The sequence below is a fragment of the Pezoporus wallicus genome, unplaced genomic scaffold (assembly GCF_028554395.1).
Source record: "Pezoporus wallicus isolate ANWC-B61680 ecotype Strahan unplaced genomic scaffold, APGP_CSIRO_Pwel_v1 scaffold_7402, whole genome shotgun sequence".
NCBI lineage: Eukaryota > Metazoa > Chordata > Aves > Psittaciformes > Psittacidae > Pezoporus > Pezoporus wallicus.
The window spans coordinates 3,860,663-3,887,051 of record NW_026641037.1 but is presented as its reverse complement, the minus strand read 5'-3'; the positions used below and the strand labels follow the sequence as shown (position 1 = coordinate 3,887,051).

Sequence of the window (26,389 nt, the reverse complement as noted above, 5' to 3'; positions counted from 1 at the left end):
GAAGGCTGCGTGGAGACCTCATAGCAGCCTTCCTGTATCTGAAGGGGGGCTATAGGGATGCTGGGGAGGGACTCTTCATTACAGACTGTAGTGATAGGACAAGAGGTAATGGGTTAAAACTTAAACAGGGGAAGTTTAGATTGGATATAAGGAAGAAATTCTTTCCTGTTAGGGTGGTGAGGCACTGGAATGGATTGCCCAGGGAAGTTGTGAATGCTCCATCCCTGGCAGTGTTCAAGGCCAGGTAGGACAGAGCCTTGGGTGACATGGTTTAGTGTGAGGTGTCCCTGCCCATGGCAGGGGGGTTGGAACTAGATGATCTTAAGGACCTTTCCAACCCTAACTATTCTGTGATTCTATGACCCATCTGACAGCTGGCAAGCTGGGCTTGCTAGCTCTCATGGTATTACATCAGGGCTATGAGGCTGCTGTTGCTGGCATGACATTGCTCTGAAATAGCATCGGGTGCTGCAGTTTGTACTGCAGTACAAGTTGTCATCAGTTCTCAGGTGGTGCTGCCTTTGCTTTTCTTTCCAGCAACTGCAGATCTTTGGGAATCGACAGTATTTGATACAAGATGCCGTCATCACCCTTCTGGTTTGTCTAACAAGTAAGCAGCCTGGGGAAGCCACCTGTGTCTGAGAGCCTGAGTTATAAATAGCTGACTTCATTTCCCAATAAAAATTAAAATGAAGAGCCACATTCTGCTGTGTCAGTAACATCATAACAACTGATGCTAGATCAATCTCTAGGGCCCAGGGATATGAGATCTGGTCCATAGCTCGAAGCTCCAGAAGTCTGTAAGTAACCCCTAGGGTTTGGATGTGAGACTTGACTGGAAAAGGAACAGTTGCTTTGGTGACTGCTATGGGGCTCCTGTGTGTCTGTCATGAGACCCAGTACAGCTCTTAAACTGCTGTGGAGATGCCCACGGATAGGATTGTATTCCTCATCTTCTCTGTGTGTTTTCCTAAAGGGGGATTCAGAGAAGTTTCAGGTGGAAAATAATGAAGATAATAGCCATTTCTTGTCTGCTTATTAGGGCCAGGTTTTGCAACTTTCACCTGTGATAAGCAGATGAGTGGGTCTGCTTGTGGCTCTGCTTGCCCATCAAGTACAGAGGGAGAATGCTGGTGGGCTGGGTTGCTATGGACTGTATGCCTCTTATTTCTCTCCAGTGAGTTTGACTGAAGCCTATCCAAAGCTGGCACCTTATCGCCCTCCTGGCCAGCTCATCTCTCCTCCATTGCTGTTCTCCATCATCCTCAACGTGTGTTTTACCATAATCATGCAAACCTGTGGCTTCCTCCTGGTGAGGCAGCAGCCCTGGTATGTAGCACTGGCCAGCCAGAGGTAAGGCTCTCTTTTTTGTCTCTGACTTCAAACTTGCAGATCACATTGCTGCTACTTAGGGGGGACACTTCAGCCTCACTGTGGCCTGCTGCTGGGCACACCACAGAACCCGAGTGGGGCAATTCTTCCCCCCCCAAGCCGTGTGTGTACTCAGCAGAACACTGCCAAGACAAAATTAAGTTGCTGCAGATACCGCACTACAACCTCGAGGACCAGTCGGACGCCTAACGTGGTTTTCAAGCACCGCCTCTGAAGCACGCAGGACTCTGCCCCCAGAAGTGCAAGCTTCGCTGGCCGTCCCTCCGCTCCCCTGTACTGCCCGCTCTCGGGGTCAGGCCCCACAGCAATAACCAGCCCCTGGGCCGGGCTCTTCTGGGACCTAGCTCGGCTTACGAAACAGTTACGAGGCTGGAAGCCGCAGCCGCTTGTGTCTGTGAAAGATGAAAAGTCTCCCCATATTCCAGAGCTGAACTGTATGTTATCACAGAATCCTAAGGGTTGGAAGGGACCTCAAAAGATCATCTAGTCCAACCCTCCTGCAAGAGCAGGGTAATCTAGAGTACATCACACAGGAACTTGTCCAGGCGGGCCTTGAATATCTCCAACGTAGGAGACTCCACAACCCTCCTGGGCAACCTGTTCCAGTGATCTGTCACTCTCACAGTAAAGAAATTTTTCCTGATGTTCACATGGAACCTCCTATGCTCCAGTTTACACCCATTGCCCCTTGTCCTATCACTGGACATCATTGAAAAACCCTCGCTCCATCATCCTGACACTCACCCTTTACATATTTGTAAACATTGATGAGGTCACCCCTCAGTCTCCTCTTCTCCAAGCTAAAGAGTCCCAGCTCCCTCAGCCTCTCCTCATAAGGGAGATGTTCCATCCCCTTAATCATCTTTGTAGGTCTGCACTGGACTCTTTCAAGCAATTCCCTGTCCTTCTTGAACTGTGGGGCCCAGAACTGGACACAATATTCCAGATGCGGCCTCACCAAGGCAGAGTAGAGGGGGAGGAGAACCTCTCTTGACCTACTAAGCACACTCTTTCTAATGCACCCTAGGATGCCATTGGCCTTCTTGGCCACAAGGGCACATTGTTGGCTCATGGTCATCCTCCTATCCACCAGGACCCCCAGGTCCCTTTCCCCTTCACTACTGTCCAGCAGGTCAGCCCCCAACCTGTACTGGTACTGGGGTTGTTCTTCCCCAGATGCAAGACTCTACACTTGCCCTTGTTGAATTTCATCAAGTTCCTCTTCGCCCAACTCTCCAGCCTGTCCAGGTTTCGCTGGATGGCAACACAGCCCTCTGGTGTGTCAGCCACTCCTCCCAGTTTAGTACCATCAGCAAACTTGCTGAGGGTACATTCAGTTCCCTCATCCAGGTCGCTGATGAAAATATTAAACAGCACTGGTCCCAGCACCGACCCCTGAGGGACTCCACTAGTCACAGACCTCCAGCTAGATTCTGCCCCATTGACCACAACTCTCTGCCTTCTTCCTTCCAACCAGTTCTTGATCCACCTCACTAGCTGATCATCAAGCCCACACTTCCTTAGCTTATCTATGAGGATGCTGTGGGAGACAGTATCAAATGCCTTACTGAAATCAAGAAAAACCACATCTACCGCTCTACCATCATCCATCCACCTAGTTACTTGCTCATAGAAGGCTATAAGGTTGGTCAAACATGACTTCCCCTTGGTAAAGCCATGTTGGCTGCTCTTAATGACCTCCTTATCCTTGATATGCCTAGAGATGGTGTCAAGAATAAGTTGTTCCATCACCTTTCCAGGGGTGGAGGTAAGACTGACCGGTCTATAATTACCCGGGTACATATGTATATGTTATATATATATATTGCATCTAGATTATAATATATATTAATGCGCAGCATACCATCATGCAGAAATGAACCCATGGGGCATGAGGGGCTTCAGTGAGGATGCTCCCAGGTGCCAGAGCTCAGCCAGGACCATTTTCCTGTCGCTGCACACATGTACCGCAGGGCAAGTGTGCCAGAGTGGTGTGCAGACAGCTGGGGACTGCATCTTCATAGCCGTTGTCTCTCAAACATTGCTGCTGCTGGCCACCTGCAAGCTGAGATTTTGGCACAGACCAGAAGATTAAGATTTTTCATTTGGCTGGTTTGTTTGTTTATTTTGAAGTTTCACTTCAGTGGCTGTTACATGGTTATTACAGTAGGCTGGGTTAGAAAGAAGAGGGAATTGCTGTTGCAGCTCTCTGTTGCTAGACAGAGCAGGAACAAAGTGCTGCATGTTACCTTACAGACACTGCTCTCCAGGGAACCAGACCATGTCCAACAGTAGCCCAGGTGGAAACAGTACCAGCAGCAGTTCCCAGAGCAATGTACTCAGTTATGAAGACACTACATTGTGGCCGCTGTCCTCTATCAATTGCATCATTGTGGCCTTTGTCTTTTCCAAGGGAAAGCCATTCCGGAAGCCCATCTACACCAATTGTGAGTAGAGCTGGAGTAACATGTACTCCACGGACTCCTGTTCCTGCCTCAAAATAACCCTGGCAGGAGAGGCTGCTAGGGAAGGGGTGTTGTGGATTTTTCTGTATCCACACAGGTTACTGGCATGTAGAATAATTGTTAGTATATGTGAGCTCCTACTTCTCAATTTGAAAAAAGCTCAGTAAGCACTACTTATGTTAGCTCCTTCCTTGAGATAAGAGGCAGCATAGCTGAAAAAGCAGACTGCATCTTGGTTTGGAAAATGTGCATTCCAGAAGATGATGTACTGGATTTAGTACAGAACTGTGCATTATTGTCCACACAAAGAACATGAGGATCAGATACATTTGTTTCAAAATACATCAGAAAATTTCCTCTGAGATTCACAGTCTTATCTTGTTTGACTTCCATTCCTAGTGATGAGAGAGAAAAGCCTGTGATAATATCACTGCTAAAATCCTCTCACAATAACCTTTTTTTTTTCCTGAGTTTTGCAGAGATGATGTAGCCCTTCTATCCATGAGTTCACTGGTAGCTCCTTTGCAATTGCAGCATTTTTTTCTCATGGATGAGAGGGCAGGAGGTTGCTTCATCTTAGCAGAGTTGATTTTGTTAAGGATTTTGTTAAAAGGCAGGTCCCAAACCTGTTTCACAGAGCATTGATCACCTGCAGAAGAGAGGCAAGAGCAGAAAAAAGCTGCCCTGCAAGCAGCCAGGCTGAGATGGGACAGAGGACTCTGTCAGCTGAGAAATCTGCATGTACTTATCTTGTGTTTTATCCCCATACTGGGGCAGTGCCTGGGAGGAAGCAAAGGACAATTCCCTTGGTTTTGCCACCCACTCAGCAGCCTCTAGTCCCTGACAGCAAGAAGGTTGCCAGGAGGCTGTTGGGAGCTATTGACCCAATCTGCCAGATAGTTTTAAGATGCTCAGTTCCTGGTCACTGCCAGGAGTTTGGCACCTCTGGATGTCTGAGCTATTTGCCATCACTGTGGCCTCCTGCTCCTTTGGAAAACGATGCAAAGCCAGACAGACCCTTCCTGTGAAAGGCACAGGAGTAGCCCACCTTTGTATTCTGTTGGTGCAGAAGTAGTGGGCTCTTCTGCAGGGAAGGACAAGCAGCCTCTTCCACTGCTGGTGCTCCAAGCATGCAGCTGAGCACATGGAGAAGCAAGTGCAGGAGGAATGCTGGTGTGGCTCACAGCAGTGCCCCTTTGGGGCAGTTTTCTGTGGCTGTATAAGAATCAGGATGTGTCGAATCACTTGTGCAAATAAAAAGTGTGGGTGGTGAGCTTTGCAACAGGCTGCTGGGGAGTAGCTCAGTTCCCTAGTTCTTCTTTTAAGGAGGAGGAAAAGAAAGGCACTCTACATGATAGCATTTTTATAACATTAGCATTTGGGCTTCTGCCAGCATATTTGCTGAGTTTTATCACCAGACTCCCTCCTTCCCAGGGCCACAAATGCTCTTCTTTCCATAGATGTATTTTCAGTGCTCCTGGCCCTCCAGCTTGCAGTCTGCCTCTTCCTCTTCTTCGCAGACATTGATGCTGTGTACAGTGGAATGCAGGTAAGCACAAACTAAATATGTATTTCCTTCTCATCCATGAATTTTGCTGGCCCTTTACCTAAGCATACAGAGCAGAAGCTACACCTGCAGTTTTGTAAATTAATTTGCTGATCTGATGGTGATTGGGCAGCCCTTTCAAACGTCTCTAATATCCCTCTTACAAGAGCTTCATTAATGAGGTAGACCTCCTCTTCTCTAAAGACTGGGCATCACCAGGAGAAGAAAAAGTGCTTATAGCTTGCTGGGCTTTTCTGACTAACAGAAAAGGCACAATAGGGTGGATTGTGGTTTTGCACTGGAGGAGGCTTGTTGGCCAGAGAAGCGAGTGGGCAAGGATTGCTGCTGCCACCCCCTTCCCTAGGAGAACCATGAACTTACATGGGGCCAGCTGCTTCAGCCCTCCTGGGCATTCAGCCAGGGCACAGTGCAGGCAGCTGCCTCCAGCTGTGCTGTGCAACATCGGGAATGGCAAAGCCCTTAGGATCATCTCCAGCCATCCTGCAAATGATGAATTCAGAAGGGGCCTGCCATTAGGGCAAGCATATACAGAGGGAGAGAAGCCACACATCGTGCATTAGCTGCAGCTCCCTCGAAGTATTTGAGCACCGGATCTTGACCCAGGCACTGCATGTTTCAGCACTGCATGTCAGCACATGCATGTTTCAGCACTGCATGTTTCAGCAATAGCTTAAATAGCCAAGATGAATTAGGCAGCTACATGCCATGGGGGATCTGGCATCAAACCTTCCAAGATCTCTGTGACAAGTGTTATTTCCCACTGCCTCCTCCATACTTATTCCTGGGAAAACTCAGCTTCTCAAATCATTAGGAACAGATACAAATCTTGGCAAGGCATTTAAGCCTAATTGCTGTTCATGTCTTTTCCAACAGTTTCTTTGCACTCCTCTCATCTGGAGAGTTTACGTCTTACTAATGCTCTTGGTCACCTTTTGTGTTTCTTTCTTTACAGAGGTGAGTGCCTTTGTTTACCTACCTGCTCCCTGGGGTGAACAGGAGGAGCCCTTTGTGAGGTCTTTCTACCCCATTTACAGCTGCAATGTCCTGCAGAAGCATAAAACTTCAGGCTTTTTTTTCCCCTTAAGACTCAATGTGTGTCAGTCAGATACATTTTATGCAGCCCCAGAGATGATTTAGACCACATCTCAAGTCTTTAGAGAGGGAGTGAGCGGAAGTGCAGCTGCCTGGGAAGAGTCCACGGCAGCATGGGCCAGGTGCTTGGCAGTGATTTTGAAACAACCAGTTCCCTCTTGACCTACAATCAATCAGGCCAGAGACTACACGGGCTTGTGGCATTGGAAACTGCAGTAATGACTAAGTCCTGAAGTGTTCTGTGGACTGAGGCTGGCTGTATGCAGCACCAGGGATAGTCCCCGGCAAGAAGCAGCAGTGCCTGGTTGTCCCACAGCCTCAGGAGGAAAATCTTCCCCCTTGATTATCCCCATCAGCTAAACCGAGATCAGTGCTGTCCTGACAGAACTGAGCAGAGCCTTCGTGTGGATAAGGAAGGTGGCCTTTGTCAGCTGTGCACACAGCTGCCCAGCGCCATGGGGCTCAGGGGTCTGTGCATGTAGCAAGGGATGGCTTTTGTCCCCAAGTGGTCCTCCTTTCCAGTGAAGCACAATAACACTGACCCCGCATCATGTCACTCCACAGGACATTATCTTGCAGAACAAGCACCTCTGGCTGTTGATTAAAGCCTGGTTTGGGTACCAATCAAACAGCCAGTACCGAAAATGGCAGAGGATGCTGCAGAGGGATCCCAACTGGCCTCCTGTAAACACAGAAGACTTCGCAGCAAAAAGCACAGATGAGATTTACATTAACCCCACCTACGAACACAGTGACAAGGACTAGGTGAGACCCTGCAGCTGGGTGTGGGACTGCACAGTGCTGGTAGCTTCGCTGGCTTGCACTGAACAGCCTGTGTCTGCATCCTGTGTGTGCTAGCTTCACATGTTTGAAATCCCTGCATAAACCCACCCATTCAGGGGCCCCTGGGCCTGTGCTGGCTGTGCCTAGGGGACAGGCAAGGTTTATTCTCTTGGCTGCTAGTGAAATAACAGCCTTGACTCTACTCCGTGGCAACAGCAGTTCTTGGGCCTTGCCAGCAACTCCTACAAAGACTCAAAAATACTGAATACAGCAAAGCAATGGCTTCTGCTGCTCCATGTCACACTCTCACTCCACGTTTCAGTCACTGCTCCACCAAATCCTGTCAATGCGCCCATCAGGCTTGAAGGAACGCAATCCAGAGTAAGTCTTGACTGCACAGAGGAGCACGTGTACAATTGCAAAATCCTGTGTTTAACGCAACACTGCAGCTTCCAAGAACTCCAAGAAAGTTCCCCAGATGAAGCAATTCCAGTTTTCTTGCATCGCAGAATGATTACAGATCACATTACAGATGTGAGAGGGTGCCTACATTGCCCTCTCACAGCTATCCCTTGCCAGTTCTTGCAGGCATAATGCTCCAAGTATACGAAAGGTTAAAGCTCATGGATTGCTGTGAGACCAGGCTGAGAAGGCTGGTGAGGATATGCCCTACTTAAGGCTGGAAAGGCCAGCACAACTGCTGCATACATGACACACACGCCCCCACCCCCCTTCCAGGTCCTGCCCTGTGTTTGCTGTCACGCAGCAGAAAGCAGGGCTAAGTCTTGGCTTCTCACTTTAACTAGGTCATGCCAAGAAGCAGGGAGTTTAACCTGCTCCAGCACATGGCTGCTGGATAGGTACAAGAGATCGAGCCCCTTTGTACTTGCTCAAGTGGTTCAACCACCTAATTAGTTTAGCTATGAAAGATCTCTTGGTTACACCTTTCAGTTTTATTATGCTTTCTCATATTAAAAAAGAGTGACTTTATTTAAATGTAGTAACAGAGGGCACTACAAATATGACCAGAAGTCTTGGTTTTGTTATTTCAAACACTGAAACAACTGATGTTTAAAAAAACCCCTCTGATCCCTTTATGTACGTGTTAAGAGCAGACAAAAACCAGCAAGCCTCTTACAAACAGCTCTTTTGCTGCCATCTCTTCTTACAGTCCAGGCAGTTGCTTGTGGCAAAAGCCACACAGGATTTTATTTCTTACATGCCATCTGTAAATAACATGGTTCTAAACACATCAGCCTCATGCTCCTGGTAAAAAGCAATAAATCACACTTTTCTAAGACAAGCCACATGTCAGCTTTGCAACACTGAAATAGCAGGGCTCTGTACACAGGGAGATGGGGTATAGGTGCTGCATAGCTCATTCTCTAGGTACATCACCCACAGCACCGCAGGGCAAAGGCAGCCTTGCAATCCATTGTGATCTTTAAACCTCAGTGCTTTGGCAGCCCAAGGAGTAGAATCATAGAATGGTTTCGGTTAGAAGGGAGTGTAAAGATCATCTAGTAAGCCCTGGTAAGATACAGTGCAAACAATTACTGCACTTACAGTGATGAAGCATTTCAGTGGCACAGCAGCCCCAATCTGGAACAAACAGTGAAAACCCTACCTGTTTTTCTGCTAGACCACACCACCATCCCCCCACCAAACTGGGGCTCCGCTGCTCCCAAAGGGAGGCACAAGAGCCAGTGAAAGGGATGGTTTCCAGGCAGGAGAAAATTGACCACAACACCATCATGAAACAATAGCGCACTTATTTAAAACACTGAAGGATATAACTTGTAAGACCAGCCCTTCCTTCCTACCTCCCGCCCTTCACAGGAGCAGCTCCATGTAGGCAGTGCACACAGGCTCCAAAACACAGTGCATGCTTTGTCTGCCCTTTCGCAGGCCTGAGAACCTGGGGTTTTCCACTTGAACAGGCCCTTAGCTGGAGGACACACAATAAACACTCAGCAATACATTTACATTAGTTTTAATTAAAAAACAGAACACCCCAAACAAGAAAAACAAAGTAATAATGTTAAGGTTAAAACAAGTTATTCACAGAAAAAGGCAGCAGGGTGTAGCTAATAAAACCAGGATGTTGGAACGAGATGATCTTAAGGTCCTTCCCAACCCTAACTACTCTATGATGTGGGTAGAAAGCCTGCACCATTCCTCAGCAGAGCACTGGGTGCATGAGGAGAACTTGCTTGCAGACACTCCTAGACTACTACAAAAATCATCACAGGCAATGAAATAAAAGCTGATGTGGAAAAGAGACTAGTGCTGCTCTCAGCAAGGGGACACAGTTGGTAGTAAATCTTAGTGGCAGCTGTGGCCACAAACTGTTCCAAGTAACCCAGGCAGGGCCTCTGCCCTGCTCTGAGCTCATCCCAATGGCCCATCAATACTGTCTCTCTCTGGATCTGCTCCGAAGCAAGCCCAACAAGGAGAAGGCACCAGCAGCAGCTGTCACAAACCCGATGGCACTGATTGCTCTGTTGGCCTGCAGAGAAGTAAAACACAGGCTGGAACATGATGAGCTTTTTTTTTTTTACCCCCAGGCATGAATAATGAAGAGCAGGCAGGGATACTCAAAGCAATTAAATGAATAAGAGACACCTTCCCCATAAGCAAACAAGGGAACACCCAGGCTTTCACCCTTAGGCTGTGGCATTTGGTAAGAGGGCTCTATCAAGGTGCAGACAGTGAACCTCCTGGTTCATGATCTCCTGTGAGGCCAGAGGCAATGACAGTCTGGATCCTATGCCTTCGACTTTGCTGTCCCCAGGCAGTTTCTAGGCTGTGCCCCAGTCCAGGGACTCATACAGCAGCAAGCACATGCACTGTGAGGCATACAGGGCCTTACACCATGTTACTTACCTGGCTAGAGACACCCTCGCCATAGCGGAGCAGCGTCACGAAGTGCTCACAGTTGTTGCTGAGCAGGTCATAAGACACCTCCTGGTCAATGAGGTACTCAGCACGCCGGATGATCTCCTCCACGGGGAGGGGAGCATAGGTGCCGTCATACTTGTTGTTGACGTGGTAGGTATCATTTCCCACCACATCCTTCAGGAGCTGCATCCTCACCCGGGCCTTCCTGCTGAACACTGACTTCACACTGGAGAACGTGGCTGGGGGCCCTTCATCTGGGGAAGGCAGGGATAGGATGAGCCAGGTAGACCCCATCTGGCTCCTCCCAGACCTCAGATGGGTCATCTGCACCCACAGGGCTCCCCACCAGCCCATGGAGAAGGGGCTCCCTGGTCATCCCAAAGGCCCATCTGCACCCTGCCAAGCTGCACCAGCCTTACCTTCAGGCGTCACGTTGATGACATACCCATCTCCCACGTAGAGGGCCCAGTGCTGGTAAGCTGGCCGGAAGATCTCGATCAGGTCCCCAGGCTCAGGGTCACCGGGGTGGGTGGTCCTAAAGCCCTGGACGGCTGCCATCTCCAGAGCCCAAGGTCAGGACATGCCCCTCTCGCTGGGCAGGCTCAGTGCAAGGCACGGTGGAGGGGAGGTCTGGGATGTGCACCGAGCATCTACTGGGAGACTGCAGGCAGGAAGATCATTAGGGCCTAGCACTGGCACGCTCTATCTATCGCAGCCGGCACGTAACTAATGCCTCGGCCGCCCGGCCCTCTGCAGGGCCCAGCGACGCGCAGCCGGGGAGTCAGCGCTGAAATCGCCACCGCTCCCGCGGAGGATGAAGCCATTTTACGGGCTGGCCTTCGGCCTGCAGCGCTCGGTGCTCTCCCCGGACAGCGGTCTGCTGTTCCGCCCCGGCCGTGTGCCTTTCGGGGCTCTGCTTGTGCCGGTACCGCGGCGGCTCCGGTAGACAGTCGCAGGGCCGAGAGGCGCCCAGCCCGTCCCCAGGTCAGCTCGCCTCTCTCGGCAGCCCGGGAGAGCTACGTCCTGCTGGCAGACGCCTGCCCGCACCCCAATGTCCCCCCAGTGCCCCGCTCACCCTGCAGCGCCGTTCCCGCTGTCACCGCAGCAGGGCTGCCACCCCGGGGCGGGGGCAGCGGCGGAAGCTGGGTCGGGTCCTCGCTCCTCCCGGCCGTTATAAATAGCGAGGAGGAGCCCTGATGAGCAGTCGTTTTGCTCCTCGCTTGGAGGCTGCGCTCTAGGAGGTGTTGCTAAATCTGTGCGTCGTGTGGAAAAGCTCGTCCTGCCCCTGGGAAAGACGGGCCATCACCTCCTCCTCGCTGGGAGCCCCTGCCGGCGCCCCGCCGGCCGCGGGGGTGAGCTCCGATATGCGGGGCCGGGGCCGGGGCTGTCCTGCCGAGCAGAGAGCGAGCATCCCTTACCGGGTAACCTTATGATACAGAAAAGGCACACTGCTGATCCACTTCTTTTTTCCTAGCGAAGAGAAGCAAAGGAGGCTCAGAGGAAATCCCAGTGGCCGTTTTAGGGCAAAGAGATTTCTAGGATGGCTTTTCATGTTGTGGCCGAGGAATTTCCTTTAGGATACCAGAGGAGTTTCGTGATTGTACCCAGCAGTAATCCGCTGAGCACAGCTGAGTAGGCACAGTTGTCTCCTCTTTGGCTGTCACCAGTATGGTATGTTAAGAAGGAGGGTTCACTAACAACAAAGTCCTCTGAGTGAGCTGGACTAAGCAGTGCATTTAAAGGTTAGTGTTTCAAAAGTCAGGTGAGCAAGCTGGTTGATTTAAAAGATCAGAGCTGCAGATTTGGCATTTTCCTGGCTTCTATTGACATGAAATAGTTAAGCCAGTGGAGCAGTGTATTGTAATTCTTTCTGTATCGTCCCTTGTTTCAAGTCTGAAGTATTTGTAGAGCTTTGCAGTGAAAAACAAAGGCAATTCTTGTGGTATTGGTGGAGGGAAAGTGGATCTATGGAAACCCAGAAGTCTGCTTTACCTGGGTGCAGCTGGGCCTTGCTGCTTGAAAGAGCTGGGGCTGGGATCCTGCAGGGTAGGGACTGGCCTGTGTTCCTACCAGCTGCAAGGGGAGGTGAGCCTGGTCACCTGTGGTCAACGTTCACAGCATTGCGTGGTTAGAAGGTGTGAGAGTGCAGAAGGAAGCTGCCACTCGGCTAACAGGAAAGATGCCTTTATAATTAATTGTGGTGAAATTCCAGCATAAGGTTGACTGTTCGTTTGTGCACGAGTAGATCTGTTATTCATTTTCATTAGGTAATGAGGCTGAAAGCCCCTTTCCAGTCACATCCTGTCCAAAATAGCTGTGCTGTGCATGTGTGGACAGCTAGCATGTTCTCGAATGGATCAGAATAAAATGCCTTTTATCTACCTTACTGTTCATGGAGGTTACAATGCTTTTCTTGCTAGCAGCATGCATGAGTTTATGGACACAAGGGAAAGAAGAAAGCATAAGTAAATAATAACCAGGATTATGGCAGCGACAACAGGAAGCCCACTTTGTTCCTCACCATAATCAGAAGTGAAGCTGCAAAGAACTGGAAAATTATCAGCAAATGGTGCACTCTGTAAGTCACAAAGCTTCACTCATGGCACAGGAAATTAGTTCAGGGCTTGGACAAGGCCCAGTCAGTGCCTCAGTTTCCTGAGTGTTTTGAATGGTCTGTCATGGAGTAGGCGTCTCACACACTGCATCTTATCGTGCCTTGCCCCAAACACATTTGGCCTTCTGCTGTAGCGGCATCCTTAGCATGGTCTGGGACTGAGCCAATGCAGATGTCTACCCACATTCATCAGAGTGTGGCAGCTTCAGAGTCTGCAAAGACCTCAAAGGAAAGTTTATTACAGGATCTTATTCTTTAGAAAGTTTTAGTGAAGTTATGCTTTGTGAAGTTAAGGCCTTTGCTTAGGCCTTTCAGGCAGAGGACTGATGACAACCCTCCTTCTTGTCCACTCCACCATAACAGCAAGGAGGCAGCTCTCCTTCAAACAGTCCCTTCTTTTAGTCCAGCACTCCCATGGGGGGCAATGAGGGTCATCTTTTTTTCCTACACCTGTCACCTCATGAGTTCAGTGGTTTCTTTATTCTTTCTCTCCCCAGTTGAATATGCCTTGCCAGAAGAGGGGTAAGAACTGTATCCAACTCAATCAGCTAATCCCCTCCCCATGAAAGGCTCTGGGGTAAGATGATTTCTTGAAGACCTGCCTGGGATGATACAATGAATTCTGACCTCATCAGTCTATCTATGGCTAGTACATCTGTCAGAGGTGTGTATGTGATGGTGTGCAGCACACTTTACTGCCAAATTCTGCCTGGATGTTGTGTTTTTCAGTCTCTGAAGACAACAGTCTCTGAGTTAGGATATATTTCAATTTGGGTCTGTAACATGAGATCTGAGAGGTACTTTAAATGAACAACTTCAAAGGTTTTCAGCAAATGCAATGATTTATTTATTCTCAAAATATTAGAAATACTATTAAAATACAAGAGCAGAAAGTAATACAAATTAATTGGAAAAGTATTGCTAACTATAGGTACGTAGTTTGGGATTCATTTTGATCAAATGCATTGTTCACAATGCAGCCATAATTGTGCTCATGTACTCTGTCATCCAGTACATTCCCGGGCTGTTTCAAAGAACTCCTTGATATCTCATGTGTATCCATCTTTCTTTTCCTTCTGCACAATGAAAAAAAACGTAATTAATCAATCTATATTTTATCTCTAGTGAGAGGTCAAACAATGGTGTGAGCATGAATGAAGTCAGAATTTGGAGAAGTCCAAGTTTTGTGACAGTGATGCATATGGATAATGGAAATGACATACATTAATTTCTGTAGAAGAAGCTGTATTTTCCCCGACATTCTTCAAATGAGATCCTGAATGCTGTGGTTCCTTTTTGGTCCTGCACGTATGTGACTGATGGGAGTTTTGAAGTTTACAGGTGCTAAAAGGGGTGTATGTTCCTTGAACTTAGAAAAGTTGGGAAAAGCCTTACCTGTACAGGTACACTGCAGAGGAGATGAGAATGGTGACAACAACTACACCTGCCACAATTCCAATGACTATGGCAACCGTGTGGTTCTCGGGATCCTCTGTGGCAGAGACTTCAAGTGAAGAACAAAGAGGAGTTCTGTCAGTGAAAGCTAACCATACTGTGAACAGAAACATTTTTTTCAACCCTTGCCTGTCTCCTTGGTTTACACCATGTTCTTTGATGAATGTGGATTTCTGGAGTGGCATTGGACCAGGGTCCTGTATGCTCTACGTAGCCCTACTGTCATGCCCACTAGGGGATTTGACCTCCTTCTTTCTTCTTGGATGACCACAGGCTCTTACCTACTGAGTTACTCATTTACAGCACAGAAGTGAAGAGCAAGCTCCGCCTTCTCCATAATTGCACCCGTTTTTGAAAATAGCGTGTGTAATGCAAACAGTGAAACCAGAATAGTTTTATTACCCCTCTTTTCTGCCTCGCAGGTTTGTCCTGTGTACAGTTCTGAACATTCACAGTGGAAGGAGAGAGAGGTGCTGTCAGTAGTTTCAGAGCAAACTCCATCATTTTTACAAGGATTTGGCATACATGGTCCACCTAGCAGCAAGGAAGAAGAAACACTTCAGACTCCCAGATAACCCAACCCTGAGAGTACTGTTCATGCAGAGATTATGCTGACTCCTAATGTTGAATATCCCCTGTATTTTAAAGTGTATTACTTGTACTAGACAACAGGAATAAGGGAAAGAAACACTGTTTCTACAATGAAACATCAGAATAAGATCCCTTGTATGCTTTTCTTCTGTACACGCTCATCACCTCACCTCAGTGATGTCCTATAAATAGGAAGTCAAGACTTCTTAGCATCAAAGACAATGTGATAGTGAATGACTTACTCCTGTAGCATCCACGACTGTAATTTGAAATGCCACAGATTTCATCAGATCCACACACTATGTTTGAGCAGAAGACAGTGGAGCTTTCTGTGCACTGGCATCTCTGAGAGCAGTCATCAGTGGTGAATATTTCTCCAATCTAGAAGACAGCAGTTAAATGTTAAAAAATATCAAATAAAACCAGCCAGAAAAAGCATGAATGCGTCACTGGGGCCCCATGCTACTCTCTCTGATGTCTTCCTGATGAATGGCAATAGCACAGATTTTTTTTTTTTTTTCTTTTTTTAAGTAGTTTGTAAAACTACAAAAGAGCAAGAGGAATTTATTAATCCAGTCCTTTGAAACTCAAGGATGGCCCAAGAAAGAATGCAAAAGAAGAGTTTGGCGTACAACATCCTAGCCCCAGGCGGGATGCAAGTGCAACCAACGATGTCTAGCTGTTGCTGGAGATAAGAGAGAGTGGCAGACACATCACATCGTGCCTCTGAAGGCAGTGTGGAAATGCTATGTGCCATTTTTCTTGAAAGTGCCACCTTTTCATAGTGTCTCCTTCCTCACATAAAAAACAACCTTTACTGACTTAGGCCTTTTCTCTACTAAATCTCTAGTATTAAAACAGAAATCTCTGAGATTACAAAGCTGCTCTATCCTGCAGCAACAGTGGAAGTTTCTCCATATTCCTCAGAATCCAGCCTTGATTGGGACTCTCTTCATGTCACAGCCAACTCTACAAACTCTCTACCTTGCTTGTACCGCTCTATCACTGAGAGGAAAGTGACCACAGTGACTGACAGAATTTTTGTGAAACTGGTGTGTTGTAAAATTCAGAGCCTATGAGGCTATTATTTAGCATAATAGAATCATAGAATGGCTAGGGTTGGAAAGGACCTTAAGATCATCTACTTCCAACCCTGCTGCCATGGGCAGAGACACCTCACACTAAACCATGGCACCCAAGGCTCTGTCTAACCTGGCCTTGAACACCACCGGGGCTGGAGAATTCACAACTTCCTTGGGAAACCCATTCCAGTGCCGCACCCCCCTTACAGTAAAAAACTTCCTCCCTACATCCAATCTAAATTTCTCCTTTATAATAAAGGTGAAGAATTAACATGGAGGTTAGAGTGTAATCATATGCTTTCTCAAAGCATCTGCCTTGTATTCTGGCAGGCAGCGTTTCAGAGGCAGACCAAGTTATCCCTCTCTCTTTTCCCCTCCTCCATGGAAATTACATGCTGAGGAGAATGAGGAGACTGTCAAAATAATTTGCAGAAAAAAAATTATTTGGTGCCACGGGAGCTGTCTGACCCACAGAGAGACTGTACCTCATAATATTTGTCAAGGTATGTGCAGCCACATTGCCTGTAAGGCACACAATCAAAACCACTAAGAACATAGCCAGGGAGACATTCACAGCCCTCAAGACAAGGTGATTCACACTCAGAGGGGCTGGTCAAGTCACTGCAGGATGCTGGGCATGCAGACATGCATGAGCTGTAGTTGCTGTTGGCAGGACATGATATACCTGTAAAAATAAGGAGAGTCCAGTTACAGCAGGCTGCTGTGCATTACTTACACAATGCCCTTTGAGATTCAGAGGATGTTACCATGTTGTAGAGGGCAGTATGATAACCACACATATACTGAGATGTGCATACATATATAATAGTACTGGAGTTCTAAGTAAAGCACTCCAAAGTCAAAAATGCATTGTGAAAGCTATTTGTGTGCTCTGTTCTCATTCCTGGTGCTCACTGACCACAAATAACTTCTCACACATTCAGGATAACTATTTCTGCAAGTACCAGGAATACAGAGTCATCTAACCATGGGTGATGCAGGGGAAGTATGGTTTGACAAACCTTGAACCTCCCAATTTTGGGGAAAGAAAAAAAAAAGGATTTTAGACCATTATAAGTTTTATTTTATCATTTTTTTAGTCTGAGAGGTTTGGAGTTTTCAGCTGAATCTTTTTTATCTTGAAATTTCACAGGCAAATAGAGAACTAGTATTTTTTGTAGATTTAAAAAAGAGATTGATATTAAATGCTTTTCCCTTCAGATTTGTGGCTTGTGATGGTCTCCAGAATTTTAACTTTTTTTTCCCAGTTGGGAGTGGGGACATTTCTGATAGCTGAGGACCTGACAGATCTGCTTTCCTAAGTAGCTTTCTAAGTTGGGATCTAAATGCAAAAGTCAGCATAAGACGTACAAGAAAGGCCAGAAGAGCAAGTGTGCATGCTAAACTGTGAACAATGATTTGAGTGTGAATCAACATGCTTTTACTCCCTGAGCAGCTTTGGTGTATGGTACATCTAGGAAAAGCCTCATATCTCAGCTCTGGAGAGTCCTTTAGGCAGAAAGAAGTTTCTGGTTCTTCCTGTGCTTACCACAATCTGTCTGTTGCCTCCAGCCTTCCATACTGACTCCTTGCAGCTGACAAGTCAGCACATACTCCTCCAGACTGCGACATAAGGTAGCATCCTCATCTCCTTCCACACACATATCAAACAGGCAGCTCCTATGTGCAACATGAGAAAGTGTTAATTCCCAGTGCTTTTGGTTTTGTTTATTTTCAGCTGCTTTTCTGCCTTACTCTGAGTTAGTTCCATTTTCTGGCTGACAGGAACACAGAGGATCAGGTCATTTGTTGTGCAGCTGCTGCTAACATGTGAGGTATTCATATATGAACAAGCAATAAACAGGTACCTGACTGTTTGTTATTCTTTGTGATAGATAACTGCAAGTTATTCTTTGTGATCTGCTTCTGGTTTGGGTTACCATGGCTGCATCTTGCTTATTGAGCACTTTCTAACACTGCTAAGTCCTTAGAGCTGGACTTCACACTTCTTTTAATACATGGGTGCCCTCCCCATGTTCATATACCTTGAATATTGACACAGAATTCTGTTTTACCCAGTGCTTGTTTACCAGTGCTACCTTCTCAGCTTTCCTCATCTGAATATCCACAGGCTGATTTTCAGAGGCATTAAGATCTGAGATGAATGGGATCTGCAATTATGCAGCATCTCCGAAAAATGAGGCAACCACTAAGAAGGTAGAACAGGCTGCCCAACAAAACTCTTAACTGAGCAGAAAATTAGGCTTATGTTGAGAATCAGGATACCCATACACTGAAGCCTCAGTTTCTGTTAATACCCTGGAGACAGAAGATGCAAAACTCTTGTCAGAAACTAGTGCCAAAATGATTTTGCAAATGGGGAGAATTACTGTCTGCAGTAGACACTCACGTGAAATAGAAATCTGGTGAGACCATGGAGTGACAGTTTACAAAAGGACCATTCGAGTCAATCAGGATATGACATCTCGAAGTTCTGTTTTCTTGTCCCAGCTTATTTTCACTGCAGCCTTGGAAGAGCCCTGGATCTGGTTCCTCCTCAGACTCATCTTCTGAGTTGACATCTCGCCTGTAAATTAAGCTATTATGAAACCATCATTTCTCTCTACAACCAACATTCATGGTACTACTCTAAGTAATTCCACAAGAGTACTTCTGCCTCATGGTGTAAGTGGAAGCTTATTTCTCTCTCATGATTTATCCTGAATGGGAAAGAGATAGATAAAGCAAGTCAAAGATGTACTAGAACACTTCCTACCATATCAGAGATTTATGGATATTAAAATCAAAAGGGATATATGTAATTATCTCTTTGGAAATTCTGCATGACACAGGCTTCATCCAATACCTCCTTCATCCAATCTAATAAAACTTGAACATTAGTCAGAGTAGTGCAGCTGGTATAAGTCACTGTTTCTTGGACATATGTTAATTTTCACTGAGCAGTTGTCTGCATGCCTGAAGTGCCAGAATTCTCCTATAGGATTAGCCTCCAGAGCCCCTTTATGCTCGTCACTAGCCTACATACTGCTTTCTACTATTGTGGCAAACAAGTTTTGCAGCCAGATTATATCCTAACAGCTAATACAATTACATTTACTTGCTGATAAAGTCCTGTGTTAGTGGCTAAGCAACTTCCAAAGGTCTTTCAAAGGAAGGATGGAAAGAAACTCCTTTCCCTCCTGTTTCAATGTTCTGTATGGACTAATTAGCACAGAATTTGTCTAGCCACAAATATCATGATCGTTCATACTCAAGAGAATGTCCTTTTTGTGTACTGGCAGAAAACACTAGATAGGATAGCCATAGATGTAAGGAAATCAAACTCTTCAAGAACATCTTCTGGGAGGAATTGTGAATTCATCTTGATGGACTTCAAAGCTGCCTTCATGTTCCAAGGGAGGGATGACACTGAACCAGGATTTGCTCTCCCTTGGCCCATCCAGCACAGCATGATGTATTTATCTTTGCCAGGAACCATGAGCTTGGCAAAGATCTTATGAATTCCTGTGCCCTAGCAGTTGTAGCGGCTGTGACTCCAAAGAGGGATACTGAATTGGAGTAATGCAGTGATAGTTCAGGCCTCTTTTGGCTAAATAGAAGGGCACTGATAGTTCACCTTAGTTTTAACCAGGAAGAGTCCCCACACACAGACCAGATGAAGAAAGACTAGAAATAAGACAGTGTAGTTATTCCTGGATATTAACTGTGGCTTAATTCACTCACTTCCAGTGGCTGTGCTTGCTGTGGATATTAAGTAGAAAGTTAAGTACCTGAGGCGAGAGGTTGTTCTTGTCACGGGAACTTTCCAGCTCTCACCAAATGTATTTACATTCTTCACCCAAACACCATCTGGTTTTGTGAAGTCATTTTTATATCTTCCATCAAAGTCACCGCACAAGCCTTCCACTCTGTTGCTGTAGGTGTTGGCCAGCTTTATATCTATGGAAGTTCAGAACAAAAAAAAACAAACAAAAAAGCCATTACACAGAGATCTTCTGAGCATATGGAAGAGGTGGAAAGAAGAGCCAAGTATAACATTTCATGATTCAGATTTGAGTTGGTAATATGACATGGGCCTCAGAAATATGAGCACAACCCTAAACACATGTTTTCATATATGTATTCACAGGACTGTTTCTGTAGTCTGCAACATGGATCATGAAGTCATTTCTTGCAGCCAATAAGGTGTTATATAACATAACATCACTACCTGATTGCTCTTAGAGCATACTGCTTACTGCTTTGCAACAAACTGAATGCAGCACCCAGATTTTGCCCTCAGTTACAGTGACCTTGCTCGTTTTGAAACAAAATTCCTATAAAGCAGACCTTTTCTTTCTGCAGTTAGAATTTTAGGGTTTGGAATGATGGTCATATGTGTAAATGGCCTGGCGCTTTCACCATACACTCAGAAATAACAGGGCTATATTCTGTTGTAAATCAGAAGTAATTCTAAACAGAGGAGGTAGTAATGTGTGTTCAGCGTACATGAGTGAGTTGTGTATACGTGACATGAGTCCTATTGAGAATCATTAAAGAATGGGATTATCTGGAATAGGTTTGAGGGGAAGTATGTAAAAAAATGCACTCACAGCTGTATAGCTTGAGGACCTCAGTCCTATGACTGGTTTAAATTGGCACAGGGGCAGATCCAGGCTTTATCCCATCATCCTGATCATAATTTTTAAGTAATTTGCTGTCAGTTTTATCATTCAGGCCTTACTTAACATGAAATAAAGTAGAACAGTATGAATCTACATCTCATTTCTCCTAAGTTGAGGTGGATTCAGATAAAGAAATGCCAGTTTTATGTTTTTTTTTCTGGTTCCTGGGAAACACTTTGTTTTGATTTTCTGGAAGGTCGTATCACAAAGGGCCATAGGCTCAAAGGTTAAAGGTTTCTAATTTTGCTCTGGGTTTAGACCTCCTTTGGAAAAATAACATTTTTTTGAGATAGTGCATAAATATTCCTACATGTTAGTTACCTGCATTTTGATTGCCATCGAAGCTCACGTATAAGCCAAAATCTGTTTCCAGGTAAATTCTTGTTGTCCTCTGATATATACGAATACCTTCATGAGGATGAGCAGGTGGTATCACTCTTACACCATCCAACTAACAGGGAAAGAATAAGTAAAAATTCATAATATATAAGCCAAATTCAAATCTTTCTTCAGTACAGGTCAATGCTACAAGTGAACACTCCTCTGGTTTTATGATAAATAGATAATTTAACCAGATAAAAACTTTAGTATTTGATTTTTTTTTTTTTTAATTAACAAAATCACATATTGAGGAAAGTATCTGGACACAGTATTTTCATATCATCCTTAAAGATTTTTATTACCGAGCTAAAATATATGTGAGCTATGTGTACTCTTACACATTAATAAAGAGAAAGGAAATGAAGTTTTCCTTGCATAATTCACACATCTTTTTCTCCTACCGCTGATAAAAATATGTATGGCATCACAGTAGGTCTTGGGATATTTGGCACTTTATTCCTAAATCACTTTTTATTCATTGATTTGAAGAGAATTGTATCCTTCATAGCTATAGAGAAAAAAACATGCAACACACTGAAAATCACATTTGTGATTACGTCACAGCACTGCTGTTATAATACAGATTGCTTAGATACTTAAATTCTTCAAAGCAGACATTTATTACTCAAAGGTGTTTTACTCCAAGGGAAGGTCTTTCTCTGTACTCTGCAATCAGTGAGAGACTTACCACAAGCTGCTTGTTCTGCCTGAATCGCACTGTGTGATTGTAAACATTGACAAGAATCTCCTTCAGGTTAGTAATGTGTCGACTTCGATGAAAAGGATAGTTCATGCCTTCAATGCTGAACTGCGTCAGGGTATCAGGTAGGTCAGGGATGGTCTGAACCAGAATATATGTGTATTTCCCTTGAAAGTGGTGCACTAGACCATCAAAGGTGATGTAGTGTGGATCGCCCATGATCTGGCATTTCCCAAAACCTAAAGGGTCAGAACTTCATTACTCTCCAGTCTGAATGTGAATGTGCTAGATCCTATGCATAGATCAGTTTAAAATAAGTCAGGTAAAAATGACTGCTGCTAGCATGCAGGCCTCTTAAAGTAAAGATGAGTGCTCAGGCATTACCCTATGCAATGGGCACTCAGGCGAAGAGATGGACTGAGAAGCTTGTTCCTCTGCTGAGAAGCAGTGCAAGCCAACTGAACAACTGACTGCCTATTACCTATCTATTCAGATCTGCTCTGTCTTTATTTTTTTCTTTTCTCAAATCAACATGCCATGTTAAAAACAGTATCATTGCCAAAGGATTCACAGACATATCTGAGTTTTGGTAGATGCAGTGCAAACCATATTTATTTATTTATCTTTTAAATTAAACTAGTCAGACTGAACTGTCAAATTTCTGTATGTAAGTAAATTTTCAAACTGCTGTTTCACATTACTCTACAAATTCTTTATCTTGTACTGGAACTTTCTATTCTGAGAACAGGGGCCTTTTTGTGTTCATGTATCATTAGTAGCACTGTCAGCTGCCTTCTTTCCTTGTGGAAAAGACTGGAAGTGTCATAGAAGAAAGAATGGACATCCACATCCTTCCTCCTTCTCCAACCCTCATGGAACACAAAGTGAAGACATGCCTGCACATACCTGTTGGGTTGCACTTGTGTTTTCCATTTTTGATCACGCAGATTTCTTTAGAATCACAGCTATAGTTGTCACATCTAATGACACCATTCTTCTGACATGTGCATCTTTTGGTGCAGTGTGGAGTTATCCAGGTCTCCCCAGCCTGGACACAAGTTGTGTGAATTATATGTTAAGGTGCTCAGCTTTGCAACGCAATAGAAGTTTAATAGCAAAGGATGTGGGGGCTGGATAGGTGCAACCTGCCCAGTTGGTGATTCCATAACGGCTCAACACAGGTGTACTCTCACCAAAAGCCTGGGAGGGGGAATGCCAGTCCATTTATCTTATTGTCTTTGACATGAAAATTTGAACACAAAATAGGACTAGGACAGACTGCCTGAATAACTCTGGTCAATTGACTAGTTTCAAATATGCCTCAATTTTGGCTTCAGGTGCAAAGTACCAAGCTCCTGCATCTCCTAGTACTTGAGCCTGCAGCTTTTACTAATCAAATTAAAGGTATTTAAGATGCAGACCCTGAAAATTTCTCTCTCTGTCTCATATTCAGATGGGCAGGAGACTAACTTTCTACAAGTTTTGCAGCCAGAGATTTGCTCCTCAGGCAAACTACTTACAGTGTAGTAATTGTCGTCATCATCCCTGCAGCCACAATTGCTCAGAGGTACACACTTGTCACTACTGAGTACATAGTTATCATCACATTCACAGCCCTCTGTGCACTCTTCTGTCTTCTCACAAAGGGAAGAAGCAAAAATGTCGTTGCATGTTGATGGGCACAGGGAGACACAGTCTGTGTAATGGCTGTGGGATGGACAGGGCAATGCTGTGTGGGCGAAGAGAATAGAACCAGAGTTATGAAATATGTTTTAAAAGCACACTGCAGACATGTGTGCCTGACCAAAAGCTACAACTTGGCCTTTAAAATGGTAGTATAGAATTGCCTTTTAATAGCTGATTTTGATCATCAACCAGTTCTGATTTTTTATATTTTATTTAAAACAAAGACCAAGTAAAGAACCCTCTCTGGAGCTGCTGATTTCAGTTCTATTACAGGTATGCCTGAAGTGGTGGCAACTGGCACTAGATCATTCAGATTCAGTATTCCAGTTCAGCTGTAAATGCTTTTTTGGGCACTGCTAGAAATTAGAATCTTTAGGGCAAATTCCTTAACCCTCCACTGATGCAAACCAGGTGTATATCTAGCTTAACCACAGACATAAACACATGCAAGAACAACAGATAAACATCATCAGACTGAAGATTCATCTTCAAGAAACAGTTCAAGAAACAGGGCAGCAGGAAAAATGGTTCTTTTGTCCAGTATTTTCCCCCACTTTTGGCAAGGAAGAAACTAGGTATTTCTAATGGAACTGTTAAACCTTCATCTGGCTTGTTTTCTAACCAGTTGTTTTGTCCTCTATAACATTATGTGGTAACTAATTCCACAAAAAAAAAAAACAAACCCACAACAAAAGGAGACCCACTAAATTGTGAAAAAAACAAACCAACAAACTAATAGAAAAAAAAAAAGAAAGAAACCCATAGTGCAATCTTTAATAATTTTTATATAATTTGTTTGTAGCTTTGTTGAATGCACAGAGTGAGGCACATACACTGGAAATTCATCCAAGAACGTGGCCCTTACTAAGCAGAGCCAAATTGCCATTTTCATTTAAAACACAGTGAGTGGCATCAAGCCCTGCGTGAAAACACAGTATTCCACTGTTTTGGTTTGCTTCTGGTTACATTATTGCTCCATTTTAGGTTTATTGCAATATCTCATTTGCCTTCTAAAGCCATTCTAACTCCACATTACTATGCATAAGTTGTCTAGTCCTGAGTTACCACTGGGTTTAGCTCAGCCTGAACACAATTCAGTGCAGCAATGAAGCCATTAAATCATAATAATAAAATTACGTTTTGTAAGAATTGGAGTTTCATTTTCTTTTACATAACTTCTTCACCTAATCCAACTAATTTGTTTTCATGCTATTAACCATCCAAGTTTCATTTTTTCACTTGCTTGTGCACTTACGACAGAACGTGCTATTCCTCCATTTAATGGTGATTCCATGATTCCTGCAGGTGTCTACATAGGCTTGAACTATGTCACAGAGGGCAGACTTCATGCCATCATACTGGCACATGTCATAGATGCAGATCTGTATGAAGTCTTCAGGCTTGACTAGATCGTGACATGCTTTGAAATTGTCTGATTTTAGGACATTGCACTGGCTTTCAATGACTGGTTTACTCTCAGAAATGCAAGGAGGAACATCATCTTCTCTTAAGTCTGATAAACAACTGCATGAAAGCACAGACATAGCTACATTACAGTTTCAAAGACATATATAAGATTGAGACTGAAACTGAAAAATTTGTTTCTACTGAAATGTATTAAACAAACAAAGCTAGATACTTCAGTCTTTCTATCTATGAGTGAAAGATCAGGTGGAAGTAGATCTGCCTGGCAATCACCATGCTGTGTCTAACCTTCATTACTCTCATTGAACTTGACCCTAACTAGAGGATTGACTTCCCAGCTTGACCTCGGACCTCAGACCATTTTGTCACTGCCAGCTTGGGTGGTGATATGGACTCTTGGCCAACCCTGACTTCCACTCTTGGGCCTGCCTTGCTTGCATGGTGTAGGATGGGCCCTGGCTGGTGAAGCCACCATTCTCTTGGTCGTTTTATCATACTTGTCTCCCTGTCCCTGGCAGCAGCCAGGCCTTACTGTTCCTCAACACCGTCTTCCTGCTTTAGGTGTTTTTAGTGTAAGCCAGAGGCTATGTCCACACTTTGGACTGCCCCAAAGCCTAATTCCCCGAGTGTGTATGTGGATGAACAGAAAGTCTGTGGCTACCCTCTGGCCTGTGCAGTGTTTTCCTGTGGTATGGCTTTGAGCTTCACATTCAAGAAAAGAAAAGTCTCATATATGCTACTCAGATGTTACAAAGTAGCAAATAGTCAAAACAATTGAAAGGATACTTTCTCAAAGATAGAAAGTATGAAAAGAAGTTACATTTACCCTTCATCACTGTCTTCCTCCACTTCCCAGCTATTTCCAAACTGTGGGACACTGACGAGTGTACCATTGGGCAAGGACAGATCATCTTCACAATTATCATTGAAATTACCACACATGCCACGTACCTGCAAATGAAAAAGAACCATAGTCTACGCACAATCTGTTCTTCATCAGCTTCCCCAAGAACTTCTTGCTCATTGCCTATGAAATGATATGACCAAATCACCACCAACACCCAATCTTATACCAGACATTGCATGATGTCTGATCACACCCATGAAGAAATAAAATAGAAACTGCAGTAAATCTGTGGTTCCCTAAGCTCTCAAGGTGTTTAATTCTAGAAACTAGATGCATTCCCCTAGCCCAGCTGTTTTCTTTCACTATCCTTTTGGAACTCAAGGACATTGTTGTGAAGAGAAAAAAAAATAGAAAGGAAAAAAAATAACATGTCACAATACAGCTACAAAGAAAGACGCAACAGCAAAACACAGAAATAAAAGAAATTAGAAGTAAATGTACAAAGCAGGAGTTTTGAAACACTCCCACATGTTTACATACTAAATCTTACCTTTGAGAAATAAGACTGTGGGAGAGTGATTTCCAGGTAGTGATTGCCATCATATTTTACTATCACACCAAAGTCAGTTTCCACTACTATAAATCTGCCAACATTTCCAATGGACACGCCTTGCAACCGGTTCTCCAATGGAGTGTAGACTCTCTCATTGTTCAGCTGGAGAG

The 26,389-nt window shown here is 44.9% G+C and overlaps 3 protein-coding genes across 3 annotated transcripts in view; 1 reads left to right on the top strand and 2 right to left on the bottom strand.

Moving 5' to 3' along the window:
* The window catches only part of LOC130605856 (probable cation-transporting ATPase 13A5), a 34,661-nt gene extending 26,651 nt beyond the window's left edge, over positions 1–8,010 (top strand). The window contains exons 25-30 of the mRNA XM_057421655.1: positions 538–610; positions 1,179–1,353; positions 3,649–3,839; positions 5,318–5,406; positions 6,298–6,378; positions 7,081–8,010. Coding sequence (XP_057277638.1) covers positions 538–610; positions 1,179–1,353; positions 3,649–3,839; positions 5,318–5,406; positions 6,298–6,378; positions 7,081–7,281 — 810 coding nt within the window. The 3' untranslated portion in view covers positions 7,282–8,010. The remainder of the gene's footprint in view (positions 1–537; positions 611–1,178; positions 1,354–3,648; positions 3,840–5,317; positions 5,407–6,297; positions 6,379–7,080) is intronic.
* A 260-nt stretch (positions 8,011–8,270) lies between these two features.
* PLAAT1 (phospholipase A and acyltransferase 1) lies at positions 8,271–11,383 on the bottom strand. Its single transcript, XM_057421777.1, has 4 exons — positions 11,276–11,383; positions 10,620–10,861; positions 10,186–10,454; positions 8,271–9,808 (listed from the first exon to the last, which is right to left on the bottom strand). The coding sequence occupies exons 2-4, from the start codon at positions 10,756–10,758 to the stop codon at positions 9,707–9,709; spliced, it is 510 nt and encodes a 169-aa protein (XP_057277760.1). The 5' UTR covers positions 10,759–10,861; positions 11,276–11,383; the 3' UTR covers positions 8,271–9,706.
* A 2,254-nt stretch (positions 11,384–13,637) lies between these two features.
* LOC130605988 (IgGFc-binding protein-like) overlaps positions 13,638–26,389 on the bottom strand; it is a 59,575-nt gene continuing 46,823 nt past the window's right edge. Inside the window, 15 exon segments of the mRNA XM_057421894.1 lie at positions 13,638–13,890; positions 14,210–14,318; positions 14,672–14,803; positions 15,103–15,241; positions 16,428–16,627; positions 17,492–17,622; positions 18,353–18,529; positions 19,734–19,902; positions 20,949–21,078; positions 21,697–21,947; positions 22,615–22,756; positions 23,229–23,437; positions 24,650–24,918; positions 25,646–25,770; positions 26,217–26,381. Of these exon segments, the coding sequence (XP_057277877.1) occupies positions 13,740–13,890; positions 14,210–14,318; positions 14,672–14,803; positions 15,103–15,241; positions 16,428–16,627; positions 17,492–17,622; positions 18,353–18,529; positions 19,734–19,902; positions 20,949–21,078; positions 21,697–21,947; positions 22,615–22,756; positions 23,229–23,437; positions 24,650–24,918; positions 25,646–25,770; positions 26,217–26,381 (2,499 nt within the window). The 3' untranslated portion in view covers positions 13,638–13,739.

Excerpts from the sequence above, each read along its gene's own strand:
- PLAAT1 (XM_057421777.1), bottom strand. The coding sequence starts at position 10,758 with ATGGCAGCCGTCCAGGGCTTTAGGACCACCCACCCCGGTGACCCTGAG. Across the intron at positions 10,455-10,619 it reads CATCAACGTGACGCCTGAAG|ATGAAGGGCCCCCAGCCACG; the intron begins GTAAGGCTGGTG and ends TGCCTTCCCCAG. Across the intron at positions 9,809-10,185 it reads GCGAGGGTGTCTCTAGCCAG|GCCAACAGAGCAATCAGTGC; the intron begins GTAAGTAACATG and ends ACTTCTCTGCAG.